The sequence below is a fragment of the Maniola jurtina genome, chromosome 10 (assembly GCF_905333055.1).
Source record: "Maniola jurtina chromosome 10, ilManJurt1.1, whole genome shotgun sequence".
Classification (NCBI taxonomy): domain Eukaryota; kingdom Metazoa; phylum Arthropoda; class Insecta; order Lepidoptera; family Nymphalidae; genus Maniola; species Maniola jurtina.
The window spans coordinates 12,349,760-12,369,164 of NC_060038.1; the positions used below are offsets into that span (position 1 = coordinate 12,349,760).

The 19,405-nt window shown below is 35.4% G+C and overlaps 1 protein-coding gene across 7 annotated transcripts in view; it reads left to right on the plus strand.

The window, feature by feature from the left end:
• Positions 1-19,405, plus strand: part of LOC123868946 (protein tramtrack, beta isoform-like) — a 451,090-nt gene that overhangs the window by 385,034 nt on the left and 46,651 nt on the right. The window contains exon 5 of one of the 7 annotated variants that reach the window (XM_045911643.1): positions 17,072-19,331. The exons of 5 other annotated variants lie outside the window; for them this stretch is intronic. In XM_045911643.1, coding sequence (XP_045767599.1) covers positions 17,072-18,294 — 1,223 coding nt within the window. In that variant the 3' untranslated portion in view covers positions 18,295-19,331. Of the gene's footprint in view, positions 1-15,802; positions 16,363-17,071; positions 19,332-19,405 lie in introns of those variants that run through there. One more of the 7 variants, XM_045911649.1, reaches the window with a different exon arrangement.

Below are 19,405 nucleotides of genomic sequence, written 5' to 3' on the forward strand. Positions count from 1 at the left end.
ATCTTTATACTTTTGACTACATGCATTTATGTTATAATCAGCATGTTGATTATATTATTATTATACTGTTTTGTGTGTAATAAAGAGTGTTTAAATCTTCTTTTTCGACTTTTGTTGTCCTACCTAGGTATAATCTGTCTTCGTAGGCAGATTTCGTTGTCCACTTTGATGAGTAATTATTGAGCATATGATTTCTTAAGTCTATTGGTTTCGAAGTCAAGCCGGCGGGCGCTCCTTAGCACTTGCACCGGTCCAACTATATACCAACTAAGTATCTATATTATAAAACTTTTTCATCACAAACATGAAGATATTTTTGTATGTCAGGGAATGCAAAAAGTCTTTTATCTTCTCCTATATCACACCCAATACAATTTTGCTAATAATATTTGTTCTAAAGTTAGGATCGCATCTTTCTCCTTGCCTATCCTGTCGTCTGTTTTGACATCTGTTAATGCCGTAATAGGTATAACGAAGTCCATTTATAACTGACTGTTCATGTATGTATATTTTTCTGATTTCTAGACTAGCGCTTGGCTGCAATCAGACCTGCTGGTATGATACGACCTAAGAGCGCGCTTGCGTAGAAGATGCCTATTCACTTTTGACTTGAAAGTACCTATTATAAGTGTTCATACAGACGAGCGCCTTGATTCGTCTTTGTTGACTGCTGCCGTGTCGCATGGTCGCACGTCAACAGCAGCTCTCGATGAAATGCCGTTCGTCCGTTAGCACACTTACGCAAACTTTTTTCAGTGCAATGGGTGGTTAAAGAATCGGGCAAGCAATTGGCAGTCATCGACGGCTTTACCTACTATTGTAGGGTGAAGAGTAAAACTACTGACGCCTGGCAGTGTACAAAGGGTGGGGATTGCAAGGCTCGGTTCACCGCATATAATGATACTAAGATGATATTTAGAGCGGACCTAAATCATAACCATCCACCGCCCCGGTTTATAATACACAATGGAGTGTATTTGAAAATTTGAATACACTGAATACTAAATATTAATTTTTTAATAAACTTCTAGAAGAATTTGTTACGTGCTTTATCGATTTAGATACTTCTAAATCTATACATATAATAAAATTGTAGAAAAGTGGTGTCTGTACAATGGAAATATATAAAAAAAAGTAGCAGGGGTTGTTATTATATCGATGCCGAACCCGAAATTGTAATTAATTTTTTTTTGTCTGTTTGTCTGTGTGTTTGTGCACTCTAATATCAGAAACGGCTTATTCGATTTAGATACGGTTTTCACTAATATATTGTAGTAAGCTTCACTTAACATTTAGTGTTTATTTCATGTCAATCGGTTCATAAATAAAAAAGTTATGTCAATTTAAAGAATCACGGCGAACATTTTTAACGTACAGAGAACGTACTACACGCCTCGCGCCTGAGCGTCGTCCGTGGCTATACATATAAAGCGCGCTGAGAGCTATTCCACGCGAACGAAGTCGCGGGCACAGCTAGTTTTTTAATAAACTTCTAGAAGAATTTGTTACGTACTTTATCGATTTAGTTACTTCTAAATACGTACATGTATACACATAACGCATAACTCAGTAGGTTCCTGCGGTAGTGGAGACGAGTGGGACGGGTGTGATGACGTAACGCGAGAGCTCAGTGATTCGTCAACTTCTGACAACTGTCTCCCTCCCGCACCGCTCCACTACCGCAGGAGCCTACTCAGTTATGCGCTATACCTACCTAATTTTAAATTTTGACTTAGTTATCTTCTTATTACAACATACAAATAGATATCAATTATTTTGTCAATTTCAATGATTTGGGCATAATATTGTAAATTGAGTACTTGAAAAGAGCAACCGCCGAGTTTCTTGCTGGTTCTTCTCGGTAGGAACGGCATTCCGAAGCAGTGATAGATTATTTTGACGATTTAAAAGCACTTGTAAAAGTTTAATTGAATAAATTTAATTAATTGAATTTTTAATTGAAAAATAATTGAATAAAAATATTTTGAATTTGAATTTTAGGATTATTTCGTGGTTTCATGACATCTAGGTAACATGGTCTTGATGGTACGTACCACGATTAATACGATGATTTTGAATTATCGATATTACAACAGGACCCAATGTCCATCGCTATTTTTAACCCCCGACCCAAAAAAGAGGGGTGTTATATGTTTGACGTGTGTATCTGTGTATCTATCTGTCTGTGGCATCGTAGCTCCTAAACTAATGAACCGGTTTTAATTTAGTTTTTTGTTTGAAAGGTGGCTTGATCGAGAGTGTTCTTAGCTATAATCCAAGAAAATCGGTTCAGCCCTTTGAAAGTTATCAGCTCTTTTCTAGTTATTACTGTAACCTTCACTTGTCGGGGATGTTATAATTTTTTAATTTACACTTGTAATCATTATTTTTCTCTCATTTATTTAGTATCTCGTTATTACCCTATTTTTAAAAAATGTTTTCAAAAAAAATAACAGAAATAACAAAAAAAAAATAACGTAATAATTTGCATAAATTATTCATCGCATAAATCATTTATTACTATGCGAATCATTTGTAAACAGTCTTGTTAACTTGAGTGTTAACTTTGAATTTAAAAAATATATCACAAAATATGTCGTCGATGACATTGAAGTTTCTAGTTTCAGTGCAGTGGGTAAAAAAACAAAATGGCCTCGAAATAGCGATCGTTAACGGTTATACGTACTACTGTAACCAAGTATGTATGAAGACGGGAACTTGGCGATGTACCCATGGCAGAGCATGCAGATCGAAATTCACGATCAGCAAAGATACGAAAGTGGTCCTGCGGTCAAACCTGACTCATAACCATGAACCACCAAGGTTCTTAATACGTAACGGATTTTTCATGAAAATTTAACGCTTTGTACATTTTATAAGTTGGAATTCTGTCTGTAATAAATATTTTGTACATAAAACTAAATTAAGACGATAATGTTTATTTACAAGAGTATTGGTCTTAATTTAATCTATTACGCCGAATACTTATTTTATTATTTGACCTTTTTACTTCCAGTGCTGTGGGTGAAGAACCAAAATGGCACGGAGTTAGCAGTCGTCAACGGTTACACATACTATTGTAATTCTGTATGCCGGAGCTCTGGTACTTGGCGATGTACTCATGGCAGAGCATGTAAATCGAAGTTCACGATCAGCAACGATACGAATGTGGTCCTGCGGTCAAACCTGACTCATATCCATGAACCACCGAAGTTCTTGATACGTAACGGATTTTTAGTGAGAATTTAAGGTCTTATTAAGTTAGAACTGTGTGTGTAATGATTTCTTGTTAATAAAATGAAACTTTGAGATTATAAAACTAAAATTTTTATTTACGAGAGTATTAGTCTCAAATCAATCTATAACATGGGATACAATTTTTATTCGTTACCTCTATACTTTCAGTTCAGTGGGTGAGAAAGCAAAATGGCGCCAAGTTAGCAGTTGTCAATGGCTACACATACTATAGTGATTCAGTATGTCGGAGCACTGGAACTTGGCGATGTACCCATGGAAGACCTTGCAAGTCGAGGTTCACGGTCATCAACGATACGAAAGTTATTTTGCGCTCAGATCTGACTCATGTCCATGAGCCACCGAAGTTCGTGATACGGAACGGATTATTAGTGAGAATTTGAGGTGTTATTTAGTTATTTTATAAAATTGCGTAGTGTTTAAATTTTTAATTTCGTAATGTAATGAACGGCAACTATTTTAATATTATATGATTCCCTTACAATTTGCACACCAGGGCCTAGTAGAATATGTCAGGTGGCTCAATTAATATAAGACCTACTTGTACCCACATTCCAGTGAATAAACTATTATTTATTTAGAGCTGATTCTGTAACGAATATTTTTCTCTATATAAAACTAAACGAAAATTTGAGATTATAAAACTAAAATGTTTATTTATGAGAGTTTTGGTCTTAATTTAATAATATGTTACACAAAATACAGTTTTTATTCTTTGACCTCTTTACTTTTAGTGCAGTGGGTGAAAAAGCAAAATGGTCTCGAAATAGCGATCGTCAACGGTTACACATACTACTGTACCCAAATAAGTCAGAAGACGGGAACTTGGCGATGTTCCCATGGCAGAGCATGCAAGTCGAGGTTCACGGTCAACAAAGATACGAAAGTGGTCCTTCGGTCAAACCTGACTCATATCCACAAACCACCAAAGTTCTTGATACGAAAAGGATTGTTTATGAAAATTTAACGCCTTTTACGTTTTGTTAAGTTAGAACTCTGTCTGTAATAAATACTTTTTAAATAAAACTAAATTTCGAAATTAAGACTAAAATGTTTATTTGCGAGAGTGTGCTGTTACACAAGACACAACTTTTATTCTTTGACTTCTATACTTGCAGTGCAGTAAATAAAAAGCAACATAGTTACTAATCTATGTAGTCAATATTCTCTCCATAAAACTTAATATTGAGATTAAATATAAAATATTTATTCACAAGAATACCTATTGGTCTTAATTTTTACAAAATACAATTTTTATTCTACTTTCAGTGCAATGGGTGAGGAAGCCAAATGGCGCTGAAATAGCGGTCGTCAACGGTTACACATACTATCGTGATATATTATGTCGGAAGACGGGAACTTGGCGATGTTCCTATGGAAGAGCATGCAAGGCAAAGTTCACGATCAGCAACGATACGAAAGTGGTCCTGCGGTCAAACCTGACTCATATCCATAAACCGCCGAGGTTCTTGATACGGGATGGATTTTTACTGAGAATTTGAAGTCTTATTAATTTAGAACTGTGTTTGTAACGAATAATATTCTCTAAATAAAACGAAATTTTCAAATTATAAAACTAAAATGTTGATTTACTTGATTTAATCTGTTACACAAAATATGATTTTTATGCTTTGGCTTCTACGCTTTCAGTACAGTGGGTAAAGAAGGAGAATGGCGCTGAAATAGCGGTCGTCAACGGTTACACATACTACTGTTACCAAGTATCTCGGAAAACAGGTACTTGGCGATGTTCCTATGGAAGAGCATGCAGGTCGAAGTTCACTATCTGCAACGATACAAAAGTGGTCCTGCGGGCAAACCTGACTCATATCCATGAACCACCAAGGTTCTTGATACGTAACGGGTATTTAGTGAGAATTTGAGGTTTTATTAAGTAAGAACTGTGTTTGTAATGAATATTCTGTAAATAAAACGAAATTTTGAGATTATAAAACTAAAATGTTTATTTACGAGAGTGTTGATCTTAATTGAGTCTTTCACACATATAGATCACACTTATAGACACTTATGTCGGATATACTATTTTTATTATTTAATCTCTATACCTATTTCCAGTGCAATGGGCGAGGAAGCATAATGGCACCGAAATAGCAGTCGTTAATGGCTACACATACTATCGCCATAAGACACATCGGCATACTGTGTCCTGGCGGTGTACCTATGGAGGAGCATGTAAGTCGAAGTTGACCATCAGCAACCAAACAAAATATATCCTGCGGTCAGATCTGACTCATTTCCATCTGCCACCAAAGTTCGTGATACAAGATGGCTTGTTTTTCAAAATCTGAATTTTGTCGTCGAAATAATTACAAAGTTTGAACTATATCTTGTTATTAAAATTCTCTGAATAAATTACTACCCATCGCTGTACCCATGGAAGACCATTCAAGTCGAGGTTCACGATCTACAACGATACGAAAGTTATTTTGCGCTCAGACCTGACTCTCGTCAATGAGCCACCGAGGTTCTTCATGCGGAACGAATTGTTAGTCATAATTTGAGGTGTTATTAAATTAGAACTATGTCTGTAACGAATATTCTGTAAATAAAACGAAAATTTTAAGATTATAGAACTTAAATATTTATTTACGAGAACATTGATCTTAATATAATCTATTACACACAAAATTTTATTTATATACCTTTATACCTTCATTGCAGTAGGTGAAGGCATATTGGAGTGGAGTTAGTATTCGTCAACAGCTACACATACTATCGTGGGAAATATAATTTTTATTTTTTGATCTTTATATCTACTTTCAGTGCAATGGGCGAGGAAGCATAATGGCACCGAGATAGCAGTCGTTAATGGCTACACATACTATCGCAATAAGACACATCGGAACACTGTATCCTGGCGGTGTACCTATGGAGGAGCGTGTAAGTCGAAGTTGACCATCAGCAACGAAACTAAGGATATCCTCCGGGCAGATCTGACTCATTTCCATCTGCCACCAAAGTTCGTGATACAAGACGGCTTATTTTTCAAAATTTGAATGTCATCCATACACTTAATACAAAATTTGAGCTATATCTTGTAATTAAAATTCTCTAAAGAAATGAAAACAACAAAACAAGTAGCACAACGAGCAACAAAGCAGACGATACTGAGTATATTACTCATTAATCATGTACAAAAATATCACAACATGCAAGAGAACAGGACTCGTCCAATTCGAAACAGAGATAGGCTTGGCACGCCTGTAGGACCACAAATAACTGATGGACCCGTCCGTTGCTGAAATAGAGACCAAGTACGCGGGAAGAGAAATGTGGTAAGGCAACCATCGCTGATCCGACGACTTTGTTAAGATGGTGGGCTAGGCTTGAGTGCGACTGGTACAACACCATAAGAAGTGGCCTGCATATGAGGAGGCTTATGTCCAACACTAAATGATTTAGGGCTGGCAAAGAAGAAGGAAAAAAAGAAGATAAATAAGTTTTGAAACCATCATCATCATCATGATCAACCCATCAGAATCAGAGTAAGAAGAGTTTGGTCAAAGTCTACCACGGTGGCCAAATGCGAATTGGCCGACTTTACACACCTCTGAAAATACTATGGAGAATTCTGAAGCATGCAGGTTTCCTTACGATATTTTCGTTCACGTGGTATATAGGTAATTGCTTAAAACGTACCTTACTCTGAAAAGCTAGATTTGCGTGTCCAAAATCAAACTCTGGACTCAAGCTGTCACCGCTTTTCATCTGTAAATAAATATAAACAAATGATTATTTATTTGCAAGAACGTTAGTACAAGAAATATGGAAGTATACAATATAGTCAGCTATAACATTTGACTGAATTGATAGTGTACAAATATTTTAAGAGAGAGATCACAAATTACTTATAATAAAATTTAAATTTAATGTAGTTTTGTAATGTAATAATAAAATGTTTTCTTGCGAGAGTATTGGTGTAATAAAATCACAAAACCCGAAATATTTATGGTCTTTCTACAAACACTAAAACAAATGGTGTACGTGTTTGTGTTTAACCCTCCATCTATGACACATGATTTAACCCTTAGATTAAGGAACTATAGCCAGTTTAACCTGACTGGTTTTCCTTTACCATGTCAAAATGTCAATGTCGCCATCAATTAGACTACTTAAATTTTTTTGTGGTAAGGTTTTCATTCTTGTTTGTTATTTCAGTGCAGTGGGCGAGGAAGCCAAATGGCGTCGGTATAGCCGTCATCAATAACTACACATACAATCGTGGTGTCGTACGTCAGCAAACTGAAACTTGGAGATGCACTCGTAGAGGTTGCAAGTCAATGTTTAAAATCAGCAAGGATAAGAAGGTTTTCGTGTGGGTAAAACCGACTCATGACCATAAGCCGCAAAAGTTTGTGATACGGCGCGGCTTGTTGTATAGATTTCGATAACATGAAATGAAAATATTCTCGAAATAAAACTGAATTTTGGAACAAAAGCTAAAATGACTATTTGTAAGAGTACTCAGTTTATAAGAAATATAATTTTAATTTTTTGATCTTTATATTTTTAGTGCAGTGAGTAAGAAAGCAAAATGGCAGTGATTTGGTTCTCGTCAACGGCTATACATACTATCATAATGCTGTATGGTCTATTAAATTAATGCTCTAAACAAAAATTTGATTTTCATTATTTGACCTTTATACTTTCAACCAAAATAGCAGTGATTTGGCTGTTGTCAACGGCTACACATATTATCGTAATACAATACATCAACAGTATCCATGAACCACCAAAGTTCTTGATACGAAATATGTAATGCCCTATGACGGAGAGAGCCCTGTTAAACAACAGGGCTCTCTCCGTCACTTACTCCATACAATCGTAGTTCCAATTTCATTTGAATATTAAACCACCAAAGTCACTGAAATTTTGCAGATATATTCTAGAAACTAATCTGTGCCTTTGATTTTTTAGAAAACGAAAATTCAAATGAAATTGGAACTACGTTTGTATGGAGCGAGTGACGAAGAGACCCCTCTTAAAATGAAAATATTCAATAAAAAAACTTAATTTTAAAAAAATAATTTAAAAATTTATTAGCAAGAATATTGTCTATTAAATTAACTCATTATAAGACATGTAATTTTCATTTCTGCTTGATCTTTATACTTGATCTTTATACTTTCAGTGCAGTGGCTAAGGAAGCAAAATGGCAGCGATTTGGCTGTCGTCAACGGCTACACATATTACCGTTATAGAGTTAATCAGCGTACTGAAACATGGAGATGCACCCACGGAGGAGGGTGCAAGTCGAGGTTCACTATTAACACCGATACAGAGGATGTCCTACGGTCAGAGCTGACTCATATCCATGAACCACCTAGGTTCGTGATACAGAACGGAGTGTTATTGAGACTTTGATTTTTTTTAACGCGTTTATCTAGTTTTGATATTGCTAACGGTCAAGCTAAGTTTGCACCTCGCGTTGATTACGTCACACTGATGTTTAGGTATGGTATGTGAACCGTACTGACGCGACAAGACGACCGCGGGGAGATGAGCGGGGAAGTGGGAGTGACGCTGCATTCCAGCGAGGTGCAAACTTAGCGAGACTGAGTTATAACAGAAGACAAACACATACAACTATAGTCTATAGAATCACCCTAATACAGGGTGTAACCAGAACACTAGCAAAAACGAAGACGGGTGATAGTACTGATAAGATACCATTAAAAAACTACGTTTTTTTTAAAATCCTGTATTTTTAAGAGGTCAAAACATATTGCAATTGAAACATCTGACTGGCGCTAGAAGTTAATGAACGTTCCGTAAATAGGTCACTCGAAGTCAATACCGCGTCGTAGGTGGAGCATTGGCCCAATTTTGCACGCTATACAATGCGGGTTTAAAAAATACTAAATCACTAAAACTATAAGATAAAGCAAATGGTTATTGGCATTGGATTCTGTTCAGGTAATATAATGAAAACGCTAAGTTTTTGACATTGTTCTGGTTACACCTTGTAAATGTGGAATAAAATGTAAAATAATTTTTAAACATGGTAAAAATATAATAGCAAGTAAGCCCTTCAATTATCCTACTTCTGATACTCTGCATTCGTCTCATTCTCTCGAAATTTAGTTTTCTGAAGAATTAACTTCCACTGCGTGTGAACAGCACGTAAGTAAGTTTTTTTTAATGTAGGTCTGTTTGTCTAACTGGTAATTCACCGACATAGTTTTCGGGGACTGTACCTACCTGTAGCTCAACATAGTCCTTTTATTAAGTTACTAGATGATGCCCGCGACTTCGTCCGCATAGATTTAGATTTTTAATTCCAGTGGGAACTCTTTAATTTCCCGGGATAAAAATTTACTTATCTCCATTTCTGGGACGCAGTTACCTATGTGCCAAATTTCATATAAGTCGGTTCAATAGTTAAACAGATGGGCCTTTAAGATGCCCGTGAGAACTCTTTGATTTTCCCAGATAAAAAGAAGCCTATGCCCGTTCCCGGGATGTGAGCTAACTCTGTATCCAAATTGGTTAAACTGTTAAGCCGTGAAAAGCTAGCAGACAGAAACACTTTCGCATTTATAATATTAGAGGAATGGATAACTCTGTCTTAGAATGACGAATTTTTTGTTTAAATCTTTGAAAATCTAATAGACGCAAGTGTCATCTTTGCACTTTACAATCACTATATTATAATAACTATACTAATTAATATATTAATAAAGTATTAAATAAATAACATATTCCTAATATTTGATTTCGTCGTAAATTAATAGATGTCCTTTGTTGACAGATATAAGCTTTATGTCGCTTTAAAGTTTAAATCGATCAGGACGTTTGTATCCACTATCTATTGGATAGTCCTTCCCCAGAACGATCCCTCGCCTTCCTCATCCATCCAATTCCCACCACCTTCTAAGCCCTTACCTTTACCGTATTCAGGTTATCACTCCAGAGGGCTGGAGATCGTCCCACACCGCGCTTGACGGTATGCAGTATCTACTCCAGAAAACGTCTGCCCCAGGAGCCATCGATTTTACTATAGACTTTAACACACGCTTTAAATATTTCAGTGCAATTTGTGAGAAAGCAATCTTCGGGCACTCAACTTGCGATCATCAATGGTTTCACGTACTACTGTGCTATTAAGAACAAGAAATCCAATGCTTGGAGATGCACAAAAGGGGGGAATTGTAAAGCTAGATTTACACTCCTAAGTTCGAACGAGATATTACGTTCGGAATTGGTACATGATCACCCTCCACCCAAGTTTATTATACGGGACGGGGTTTTCTTAAAAATATGAGTGTGGCAGTCTCCAAATGCTGAACCTAGAGGATGGTATTCGCACTCGTGCGAAGGAATTATAAGCTGTCGCGCGCTGTGAACCTGCGACGAAGTAACTCACAGCGAACAAACTAGGTGTCGCCACAAGTATCTTCGATACAGCCCCGTACGGCCTGAATCGCGCTAACGAAGTTCAAACTACGGATTATTATGCGATACAAACTTCAAGATATATCGGTTGGACTAGCTAAGATCCACAGTCTATGCTACAGAAGGAGGATTTTGTAAAGATTAGAATCAATACAAAGTGTAACGGCAGCATTGCCAAAGCTTGAGAGTAATTTAAAATCACTGATCTCTTTTAATACACGCTGGACCTGCGATTGCCGACCTGTTTTGAAAACATTTTGATTTCGTTGTCTTGGCACTGATAGCAGTACAGTGAGCGTACTCGAAACTAAATATTACTACTACTACTAAAAATAACTGTCATTTTATGTGGTATAAATTTTCCACCGAACTTATATATTATGTCAATTTCAGCGTTGAAAATGCAGACACAACAATTGAATGTCGTTAATTTTTCGTTTTGTGTATTCCATCAAAAGGTTTATCCATGAATTATCTGTTTTTGGTATAATAATCTGTATGTTGATATGTTATGTTGTTAGTTTTAAATTGAGATTTCCTTAATACTTTTTGTTTATATGATGCACTGGGTTATGGAATAAACCGAATAACTTAAAAGCGCTTATGTTAATTTATTTGTTGTATAACTTAGTAGTGGCTAACAGTGGTTAGTGATTTACATTGCAATGTATCTACTTGTACGTAATCAGTCAACTTGTATTCCAGGAACGGACATGGGCTACGTTTGTAGATACGTAGCTGCTACGAAGATTATTTATCGTACTCGTACAAAAGAGTTCAACGAGCGTGCGGGTGTTTTCTAAACTATCCCGGGAGCCGGGGATCGTTCTCCTGACCTTCCATTCATAGATCGTGATGCGCGTTACCACTGTGCTAAAGACGTCATCAAAAAATTTTTAAAAGAAAAATAAAACAGACTTCAAAAACCACAAACACTAAAAAGTAAAAAATAAGTTTTGTTTAGCTACACGTTTCATAATGTACCTAGGTATGAAGTTGAGCGAGCATATTAAAACAAAATTAGAAATCCAAGAGTGAAGCACCAAGCGCGTACACAGGACACGCGCGTAGTGACGTGCGTCAATCCCTAGACATAACTGCACGCATGTCACGTGGTATGCCATGACTCATAATAATATAGTTCCATACGAGTACATTACAACGTAATGATACGCGTTACGTCTACGCTTACGCCACGCTTACGCAGCCTGTGTGAACGAGCTGTTAAGTGATAACTGTCTTCTAAACAAATTATTTTTTCAGTACTAACCGTGGTCCAGTCGAGATTCTCCGGCCGGCAACTCGTAATCCTCGGAGATTACACTTACTATTGCAAGAAGCTGTACAAAACCAAGATCCGCTCCCGCTGGTATTGCTCCACTCACAACTGGAAGGGCTGCAACGCGAACATAACCCTGGACAACAATTTTGGCATTCTGGAAATTTCTAATCAACACAACCATCCCCCGGCGAAGTACCGTATTCTAAACGGCCTTTATTACAAGTACTAGTCCTAATAAGGGAGATTATGCACTGCATCTGATCCGAATCCATGAAAATACGTTCCGAAGAGAACGTTCATAGAATTTGTATGGTAGCTTACACACTGGCTCTGACTTCCGTCATCCGAGATCTCACCATCATCCGTGAGACTATCTCGGATGTGCTTCGAATTCAAATCGGACATAATATGACGTAGATATGTCAAAGATGTCCACTTAATAGCTTGGATTTCCGAGTTTTTTATATCCATCTTTACACGGACTTGGATTGCATGAGTGTGGAGCCGCCCTTAGTCTGAATTGGTGCTGTGCTATAGGTATAAATAGTTATTTAATCTTTGGCCTCCTATTTAGGAGGTCTGGGGTTAAAGTCTAAAAAGGGGCCTAAAGTCTAAACTTTTCTTTGACACCCGTACTCAGTAGTGGGCCGGTAATGGTTTGAAATGATGAACCTTTCTCAGGTTTTGGGACTAATGTCAAGTCATAATGGTAACACAAGATACTCTTCAATATTGGTTTATTTTATAGTTCATGTGAAACATATTTGATATTTTTTTGTTGTGAAATGTAGTGTTTTTAGGGAAAAATAAAGTGTTATATTTGATTATCTATTTCTTACCCTACTAATGTTATTTAAATGTGTAAGATTATTTGTTTGTTCAACAAACGCTGACGCTGGAGAAACGTTAGTGAATCTGTAGACGCACGCATTACGTCGACGTGAACGTTCACGCCACGCAAGCGGTATGCCATGTCTCATACAATTCTATACATTACAACGCAATGGTACGCGCTACGTGTAGACGTAGCGCGTACCATTGCGTTGCGTAAGCGTAGGCTTACGCAACGCTTACGCAGCATGTGAGAAGGAGCTGTTAATCTTTACTTTACATGAAGCTGGGTAATTTCTTTTTCATTTTACAGGAATATTCATAAGTAAAACAGTGCTGAGGTACGATGACTACATGTTTTACTGCCGACGCAACGACCGCAAGAGGTCCCGGTGGTACTGCAAAAGCAGGTACAAGAGTAACTGTGAAGCGTTTATAATTACCGTTGATAATGAAGTTGTTGCTGAATCTCTTTACCACAGTCATTTGCCACCCAAATGACGAGCGAAGCGGCGAGTGGAGTGGCGAGCGATGCGGACAGGTTTGTGGGAGTATGGATCCGTCTACAAACTAGTTACTGGAAGACCATGATTGGTGACAGTGTGTACTACTAATAAACATATAATGAGTATATCTATCTATAAGAAAATTATATATCTATAAGAAAATTATGTGTATGTTATGTTGATTAAAATTTAATTTTTCTATTATATTTTATGTTTTCAATATCCTATTATTATTTCGTTATTTGTTTTTTTAAAGTACCTTAAATGTACGTTAAAGTAAAATGGCCCTTAACTGCCTTGTTTTAATGCTCAAATTTGTACATACTATATTTACAGCTAGCGCTCCAAGCGGAGACGTTGCGAAATTATAATCAATGGTACTGGATTTTTTACTTTAAATCAAATCATTTTAGGTCCATTTCACTTTGACGTTATTTTGTTTCGACTCTCGAATATTACCAAAATTGGTGAGAAGTTAAATCTTATACTGAGGGTACTGGTTTAAGCAGTGATAGCTTAGTGGCTAAGACATTGCCCTCATTAGGAAGGTCGCGGGTTCTAACTTTTCAGAGTTATTTGCGTTTTGAGAAATTAAATATCACTTGCTCTGACACTGAAGGAATACGTGATTAGAGCATACCTGAGAGTTCTTCTTAAATCTTAATGTTCTCAAAAGTCGTATGAATTTGGCGATCTGCACTTGGCCAGCGTGGTGGGTTATGGTAATCTTGAGAGGAGATCCGTGTACAGTAGTAGGCCAGCGACGAGATGGTGGATGGATGCCTACAGTTAAAAGGTATTTACTTACAAATTCTACTTCTTGCAGGTTTCCACTTAATACCGCTACCTAGTGGACGATATCTTCTTCAAAATGGACCTCATACATATTCCACGAATAGCAGGGTGCTATCCGGTCACACGACCTGGTACTGTTCTAAAAGGATCAGCAAAAAGTGCCCAGCGAGGGTCAGAATGTTTGACCAGAAGAAGATAACCATAATTGGAGACCACTCACATCCATACGTGGGATCTGAGAACTCTCTTTCTTATTATTAAAACTGACTGACTTATTTTTAAGAAATAAAATCAATATATTGAAAACAAAAATTTGTATCTTTTCATCTATAGACTCTGACTAAGAGTGGTCTCTCCGTCACTCGCTCCATACAAACGTAGTTCCAATTTCATTTGAATATTAAGCAACCAAAGTCCATGAAATTTTGCAGACATATTCTAGAAACTAATATCCATGCCTGTGGTTTTCCAGATTTTAAAAATTTATAACACCCCCGACAAGTGAAGGTTACAGTAAGTAGAAAAGAGCTGATAACTTTCAAACGGCTGAACCGATTTTCTTATATTATAGCTAAGTACACTCTCGATCAAGCCACCTGTCAAACAAAAAAAAACTAAATTAAAATTGGTTCATTAGTATAGGAGCTACGATGCCACAGACAGATACACAGATACACACGTCAAACTTATAACACCCCTCATTATGGGTCGGGGGTTAAAACATACTTGTTTGTTACCATTTGTTTTAATTTTTAAGGATACGAGTTACTGCCGCTGAGTGAAAATAGATTTTTATTGCGAAATGGAAGCTATACCTTTTCTAGTTACTGTCAAAGCACTACGGGGATGAGTCTCTGGTACTGTTCCAGAAGAAGAAGAGGACACTGCAAAGCCGCCGTGAAGATGTTCGACGGAACCATTATTAATGAATCTGGAACCCATAATCATTAATTTATTTGATTCTTGTATTGATCTCTATTTAAATATTAACTAATCAAACTCAAATTTTGTAGACACGTTTTATAAATTTATGTTTGTGTGTGGACACATTCTGTAAATTAATATTGTCTTGGTAGTTTATCAGATTTCCACTGATATTCATTTGTAGAACGTGTCTAAATTGATTTAGTTTTTAGTCAAAATATAGGGATTCAACTCAATTTGTATAGAGAACGCTCTAAATGCACTGTCTAACAATCAAATCCCCTCAACTATTAAAAATCCTAAGGTTGCCCGATAGATATCTATAGATTAAGCGATATTATCCTCTTTTTTCATTTCCTTGTTCTTGTTTTTTTTATCTGTCTATAATTCTTGACTTTGTATTGTGATGAACAAATAAACTGTTGATCATTAATATTATTATCTAAATACTAAATAATAATAATTATTATTTATAAATAACCCTATACTTTGTAAATTAGCCATAAATTACCACGTTATTGATAAAAAATACATAAATCTTTGATTTAAAATCCCTTTTTGTTATATTTTTTGCTCAAAAATTTCTTTGTATACCTGCAACCTGCAATCTATATTAGATTGTCATGGAATATTTAAAAATTATATAAATACTGTCCTATTTAATTGGCATAAAGATTGCTTTGTGCCAAGAGTGAAAAATTATTCCTTATCGGTAATGATTTCTCTACCGAGTCATAATTGAATAAATTAGGAATGTATATATATTATATTATATTTAGGAATGTATTTTCAGATACTCTGGATAAAGATTGTGATGAAGCAAATACATGGGACAGTGACACTTCATCTCATGAAAAAAATATTGAAAGTAGAAATATTGTAAAAATTGCTAAAAAAACACGAAAACTTAAAAATATTGCAAAAACGAATAAAAAGGTTAGTAAAAGAGACATGAGAGTGATTTTAAGAAATAAAGGGAAAGCGTATATCGGTGCATATGGTGTGTTAAGAGAAGCTAGGCGTTTACGAGAAAACCCATGCAAAGAGGGAAAGTGTCAAAAGAGATGTTTTGAAATTTCAGAAGATAGAAGAAAGTCTATTTTTCAATATTTCTGGAATTTGGATAGACACGGGAAAAAAGATTGGATTAATAACCATTGTAAATCAGTTCCAATAAAACGAAGAAGGAAAAAAGGAAATAGCATAAGAGGCTGCAATTATGAATATTTCATAGATGACAATGAAGGAAGTGTACAAGTATGTCTACAATTTTTTTTGAACACCTTAGATATTTCAGTGACGCATTTAAGATACGTTCAAAAAAGGCAGAAAAAATAAATTATGAAGATAATAACGTAAAAAATATGACTGAAGTCATGATCAGTATTCATAATTAATTAAGGTTCAAAAATGTGTAAATAAATTATTGTTAACAGGTTTTCTTTATTTTTTTCTTTACACACTAATCACAATTCCTTACGGTATTGATCATATGTAATATATATTTTTTTCAAAATGTTTTTTTTATAAATGACGGATGTATTTTACATACCAAACATATTTTTATCAATAAATTTGATTACAAAGAAACATTGGAAAGTGAATTTAATGAAAACAATAATGAAAAAATAAATAAATAAAAATATTCTTAAAATATCACAAAAAATGCTACACAAATTAATAAAACACGTATGAGAAAGACTTTAAGAAATAAAGGAGAAGCTTATGAAACTTAAACTGGTGTGTTAAAAGAATCTAGACGTTTTAGAGATAACCCTTGCAAAGAGGGAAAGTCAAAGGGGATTTATTTCCATTTTTATTGATAATTTTGTGATGATATCATAACCTAATTTTTTCATGATACGCTAAACATATTTATAGATTAATTAATAGATAGATTTGTAGATTTGATAATAGATTTGTTCATAATTGGTTTCGCCAATATCCTATGATGGTCAATTTGATCTGGCCTGTGCATGATTGGTTGTTCATGACTGGCATCGTCAATATTCAGTTTAGTTTATGTATAGTTTCTAATCATCAAAATTATTTCTTATCGCAGAAATAGCACCAAGAAGAAACTATACGAAAGAACAGATGGCCAAAGCTATTGAAGAAGTAAACCGAGGAGAAAAAGTCGCAGTTGCTGCCTTAAAACATGGTGTTCCTAGGATAACTCTTTTCAATAAAATTACCGGAAAAACTCCCATAGAGTGTAATTTTGGCCCTGCCACAATTTTGTCACAAGAAGAAGAAAAATTGTTGGTACAGTGGGTGCTACATATGGCAGATAGGCATTTTCCAGTGACTAAAGATCACTTATTAGATAGTGTTCAAAAAATTATTATTGAAAAAAACTTGGATACTTGTCCATTTACTAATAATAGACCTGGGAAAAAATGGTACGCTTCATTTTTGAAACGCCATCCCGAAATTAAGGAACGTATAGCACAAAATTTAAGCAGGGCCCGGGAAAATGTAACGGAAGAAGAGCTCAGAAATTGGTTTGATATCAACCGAAAATATCTTGAAAGTCGAGGTCTAGTTGAAGCGTTAACTGACCCTAATCGGGTTTTCAACACAGACGAAAGTGCTTTCTTCTTACAGCCAAAAGCTGGTCGAGTTCTTGTCCGTAAAGGTTACAAGAATGTAAATAATGTGGGTGGAGGTAAAAAAGCAAACTTAACAGTTTTGATCACAGCCAACGCAGCAGGAATTTTGGCACCACCTATGGTCATTTATCCTTATGAAAGAATACCAACACGTATTGCTAATAGTGTGAACAAAGACTGGGGTATTGGAAAATCCGATTCGGGCTGGATGTGTAATAAAACATTTTGCGAGTATGTCGCGAATATCTTTAACCCCTGGCTTCAGAAAATGAATATTCCAAAACCAATCATCTTTTTCCTAGATGGTCGCCGATCACATTTGACTCTTCATTTAGCAGAACTTTGCAAAAGCATTGGTATTGAAATCATTGCATTTCATCCAAACTCCACCCACTTACTACAACCTATGGACGTTGCGATATTCAGACCCCTAAAAGTGTTTTGGAAAGAAGAGGTTAGCAAGTGGAAAACAGAAAATCCTGGTAGTAAATTTAAGGAAGAGTATTTCGCCCCGGTCCTAGAAGCTGCATTAGAAAACATCAATAAAGAAATGATAAAGAACGGGTTTCGTGAAAGCGGGATTCATCCATTTAGTATAGAATATGTCGATCTGGCAAAAATCTGCTCGTCTCACCGTACTTTCGTTAATTGCGATTCGGAGAGTGATAATTAAAAATTCTTTACTGGTTATTTAAAGTGGTCCCTTTATTTAAATAAATAATTTAGTATTTCCTTATTCCAGTGACTATATCATGCAGGTTGATTAACAATAGTATATTTGACAATATTAAACATACTTATGTTCAAATTAAAGTTTATTAAAGTAACTACAAAATAAAATTGAATTATTCGTTCGTATGGACAGTAGTCCATGACTGGTGATTTTACTGTAATGTTTTTAAAATTTAATTATTTAAAAGTTGTATATCTTTACTCTTTGTACACTAATCACAAGTTCCCACAGTATTGATTTAAAAAATGTATTAATTTGTTCATTCAAAATATCTTTTTAATAGATGACGGATATATTTTACATGACAAATATATTTCTCTCGATCAATTAGATGATGAAGAAGCATTGGCAAGTGAATCTTCATTTCATAATACCAATGATGAAATACAAAATTAGAGATAATATTTTTGAAAAATCACAAAAAATAAAAAATACTCTACGAATGAATAAAAGACGTATGAGAACGGCTTTAAGAAATAAAGGGGAAGCGTATGAAACTTCGGCCGGTGTGATAAGAGAAGCTAGACGTTTAGGAAATAACCCTTGCGAAGAGGGAAAGTGTCAAAGGGGATGTTGCCTTTCAGAAGATAAAAGGGAGTCTATTTTTCAATGCTTCTGGAATTTAGACAGACGAGGGAAACAAGATTGGATTTTGAACAGTTGTAAATCGGTTCCAATAAAACAAAGTATGACACGTGGATGTAGCAAAAGAAACCGCTCTTACGAGTATTTCATAACTGATAATGAAGGAAAGGTACAAGTGTGTCAACAATTTGAAAAAGACTAGATATATCGTAAAAGTATTTGAGTAACTCTATAAATAAAAATTATACGGCATATTAACTAAAATCCTAAGCAAAGACATCTAGAATACAGAATTAGCGTAATTAAAATTAAGTACTTTCTTAATAATTGTTAATAACAAGATTTGCAAACGAGGGTAAATATTTAGTTTAATATAATCTTACGAAATCCTACTGATTTGAATTTTATTTAGACTTCCTTTAAATTTAATCTATCAAATCAGTTCAAATTGACAGCGCACGCACAA